The sequence below is a fragment of the Canis lupus genome, chromosome 2 (assembly GCF_003254725.2).
Source record: "Canis lupus dingo isolate Sandy chromosome 2, ASM325472v2, whole genome shotgun sequence".
NCBI lineage: Eukaryota > Metazoa > Chordata > Mammalia > Carnivora > Canidae > Canis > Canis lupus.
Window position 1 is genome coordinate 755788 of NC_064244.1, and position 4111 is coordinate 759898.

Sequence of the window (4111 nt, forward strand, 5' to 3'; positions counted from 1 at the left end):
TAATTGTGTTCTTCTGATTAGACTTCTTAGTGGAAGATATTAGCTAAGAATTCACTTAGGAAATCAGCTGTCTTTGTAGTTGAATAATGGCTTTTACTGGTAATACATGAGTTTTTAGAAATATTTTATAGCTTCTGGAGGAAGAAGAGGAAAAAGGAAATCAAGTGTGGAATAACAACAAAGACGTTCTATCTTTATTACGGTATAATTTTATTTTTAATAGAAAGTACTAACCTTTGAAACAATAAAAACCTTGGAAAATCAAAGGTAAATAAGACAGTAATGTGAAATGGTCTGGAGAATTATGTCAAAAACCCTCTTTAACTTATACTTCACTTCTGACCTATAAAATACTTGATATGCTTCTATTATATCTTATGTTCCATACTAAAATTCTGATAAACTGAGACACATTTACATTTGAAGTAAAACTCAAACCTGAATAAACTTTCTATGCCTCCTCATTTTCCCAAACTCTGAAGCAGTGATGAAATATACCCTTGTCAAAATTGGGGGGAAAATGTGATAAGAATATAAAGGAGTAGTAAAACAAGTATTTTATATGTTAATCATCTCGTAATGAATTAAAAAGCAATATAGTCCCCTTTAGCTGGGCGTTTTCCATCGGAGTGCTTTCATATTTTCTATTTGTCTTTTCCTCTTTTCTATTATTGTTACCTGAAGACTAAGTATTAAGGCTAAACAAAGAACGTATTTTAATCAGACTGCAATTTTTTTTCAAATTACTCTTCATTTTATAAACATGAAAATAAAAGTCATCATGCATGACACAGACTCTAGATATTTTTTAAAAAATAGATTAATATGCATCCCTGTGAGTTGGGTTATGATATATAAGAAGAGAAAAATACTGAGGCTTCTGAAAGTCCAATGACTGTTGATAAATATAATTTTTATTACCCATGAAGAAGAAATATTTAGCTCCTGGGAAACAGACTGTAGAAGGCTGTGTTTGTACATTTATACACATACATGCAGAGCTCTATATAGTTTGTAGGTATAAATATACGTACTTACACAAAAGGATGTCATTTCAGGGTGAAAACTGAGAAAAGAGCATATTAGAGACAACCAGCTGAAAACTCATTAGAAAAACTTGTTGACCAGACACTTTAAGAGGTTAAGTCTGGGAGCACTTAGATTTCCTTGCAGTGAAGGGACCTTTGTAAATGATATACCTGTAAATTACAAACCTATTCAAAAATTTAACTGTCGGAATCAAATCATGTCACTGAGACCAACTGGACAAGCACACTCATCAAAGCAGCTATTTGTACACAGCAAATAATGAGAGGAGGGGGAAGTAAAACTAACAACCTTCCAAATTAATTTTAAAGTTGCGGCCTATAGCCTTGATCAGACATAGAACATTATAGCCAGGCTTATAACAGAACAGATACTTGAAATAAGACCTTTACAAAAAAAAAATTAAGAATCTATGACTGCTAGAGTTTTGGTTTGCTATCTATAAGGTATAGATATACTACTTCTGCTCTTTCCAATCATCACAAGCTGAGGCTTGAATACAGACACATAACATTATGTGGCTATAGCCAAATCATTCACCTATTTGAGCCTGATTTTCTCACACTAAAATCTGAACATTAAAATAGATAGCCCTAAAATAATTTTTTAAAGATTTTATTTATTTATTCATGAGAGACACAGAGAGGCAGAGACAAGCAGAGGGAGAAGCAGGCTCCATGCAGAGAGTTCGTGTGGGACTTGATCCTGGGACTCCACGATCACACCCTGGACCAAAAGGAGGTGCTCAACCACTGAGACACCCAGGCATCCACTAAAATAATTTTTTAAATCCAGAATGCATTTAATCTACATCATAGAGACTTAGGGCAAAAGAAGAACAAATATAAAAATAAGATAAGGTTTTTGATTAATATACCAAAATCTATAAATTGAATGAGTGCAATTTTTAAAGTAGTACTAATGCTAATAATAATAAAATTGCCAAACACGAATAATGGTAACCCTATGTCAGATACTGTCTTTCTATACATGCTCATATTAATCTCCATAAAGCCCTATGACGTTGGCAAACATGTAGTACACAGAAAGGTTAAGTCACTTGAAGAGTTCTGTAAATACTAAGTAGAGAAGCTAAGAGTCAGATGCAAGCATGTGCATTAACAACCTGGGTTCTCCTGCCTGTATAATTCTACCCATTCCAACATCTGTCTTCTCAAGGTGAATTGAACCATGTTTCTGGTATACCTTCTTCCCTACTTTGTCTTCAGCCTTATCAGATCCCCTTTCCCCAATTTAGGTTTTTTTTTTTTTTAATATTTATTTATTTATTTATTTATTTATTTATTTATTTATTTATTTTAGTCACAGACAGAGAGAGAGGCAGAGACACAGGCAGAGGGAGAAGCAGGCTCCATGCACCGGGAGCCCGACGTGGGATTCGATCCCGAGTCTCCAGGATCGCGCCCTGGGCCAAAGGCAGGCGCCAAACCGCTGCGCCACCCAGGGATCCCTACGTTTGTTTGTTTTTTTTAAAGATTTTATTTATTTATTCATGAGACACACACAGAGAGAGAGAGAGAGAGAGGCAGAGACACAGGCAGAGAAGTAGGCTCCATGTAGGGAGCCCTACGTGGGATTCGATCCCGAGTCTCCAGGATCAGGTCCTGGGCTGAAGGCGGCGCTAAACCACGGATCCACCCGGGCTGCCCTCCCCAATTTAGTCTGTACTGATTCTAATTATACTTTAGGACTATATTTCAGTCTTGCCTCAAACCCTCCTCAATGCAACCTCAAGGCATAGAGGTTGAGACTTGGTACTTTTTCTGGAGTCAGTCACATCTGTTTCTCTTTCATACCTACATTTTAAAATGAGAATAATAGGCCGCCGCCCACCGCTGCCGCTATCATGCCAGCCCCTCAAGTCTCAACGAGGCCGGGTGATGCTCCTGAATGGGAGACAAGCCAGTTTGGGAGCAGATTGGATCCACCTTCATTCAGCATTACTACCAGTTATTTTATAACGACAGAACCCAACTAGGTGCAATTTATATTGATGCATCATGCGTTATGTGGGAAGGACAGCAGTTCCAGGGGAAAGCTGCCATTGGGGAGAAGTCGTCTAGCCTTCTGTTCCAGAAAATCCAGCACAGCATCACGGCACAGGACCATCAGCCCACGCCAGATAGCTGCATCATCAGCATGGTAGCGGGCCAGCTCAAGGCTGATGAAGACCCCATCATGGGGTTCCACCAGATGTTCCTATTAAAGAACATCAATGATGCTTGGGTTTGCACCAATGACATGTTCAGGCTTGCCCTGCACAACTTCGGCTGACCTCTTCCCAGCCAGCCACTCATGCTGTTTCCTCCTCCCTCTTCTTCCTGATAACTAACTATTCACACTCCTCCAGATGCTCCAAATATACGCAAAAGAGCAGGGCCGTGGTGGGAGCGGGTGCAGTGCGCTGCTACTACCGAGGTATTGTGCATGATGTTTGGATACTAGACTAGTTGAATCTGACAGGAGAAGTTTGTGTTGTACCAGCGCATGCCTTGGAAAGACTTAAGTAATGCAAAAGGTTGTCTTTTTTTTTTTTTTTTTTTTTTTTTTAATCTACTGAGAAGTTGCTCTAGTAACCCAAAGAAGTGAAGGAGAAAGCAGCTGCCTCACCGCCCAGATACTGATTTGTTTGGGATGTTTCAGTGGCTCATGATATAATAAAACCACAAAAATTTTCTTAAAAAAATAAAATGAGAATAATAATAGTAACTGCTATTAAGTTTACTGTTAGAATTTCATGCAGATTAAGCCTTTGTGGAATACCTAGTAAATAAATAGTGCTAGAGATATTTTTTATCTCTCTTGTCTGATTCTGCCCATTCAGAGTAAACTTTCCCACCTTTTAGGTGGAATTAGTTTCGATATTTATTACAACCTAAGGTATGTCCTTTAGTGTTTAAATTATAACCATTGTTTTCAGTCAACAAACTTTCTTGAGGATCTGGACCTTGTGTAAAGGAGAATCATAAGACGTATCCTTGGTGTGTGCTTACAATCTGATTGAGGCAACAACCATGTTAAAATTCAATCCTGGCAAATGCTT

The 4111-nt window shown here is 38.0% G+C and overlaps 1 protein-coding gene across 1 annotated transcript; it reads left to right on the plus strand.

The window, feature by feature from the left end:
* The first annotated feature begins 2958 nt into the window (after window positions 1-2958).
* Window positions 2959-3393, plus strand: LOC112678983 (nuclear transport factor 2-like). Its single transcript, XM_035713793.2, has one exon. It carries the CDS (start codon window positions 2959-2961, stop codon window positions 3340-3342), a length of 384 nt encoding a protein of 127 aa, XP_035569686.1. The 3' UTR covers window positions 3343-3393.
* Window positions 3394-4111: the final 718 nt, after the last annotated feature.

Excerpts from the sequence above, each read along its gene's own strand:
- LOC112678983 (XM_035713793.2), top strand. The coding sequence starts at position 2,959 with ATGGGAGACAAGCCAGTTTGGGAGCAGATTGGATCCACCTTCATTCAG.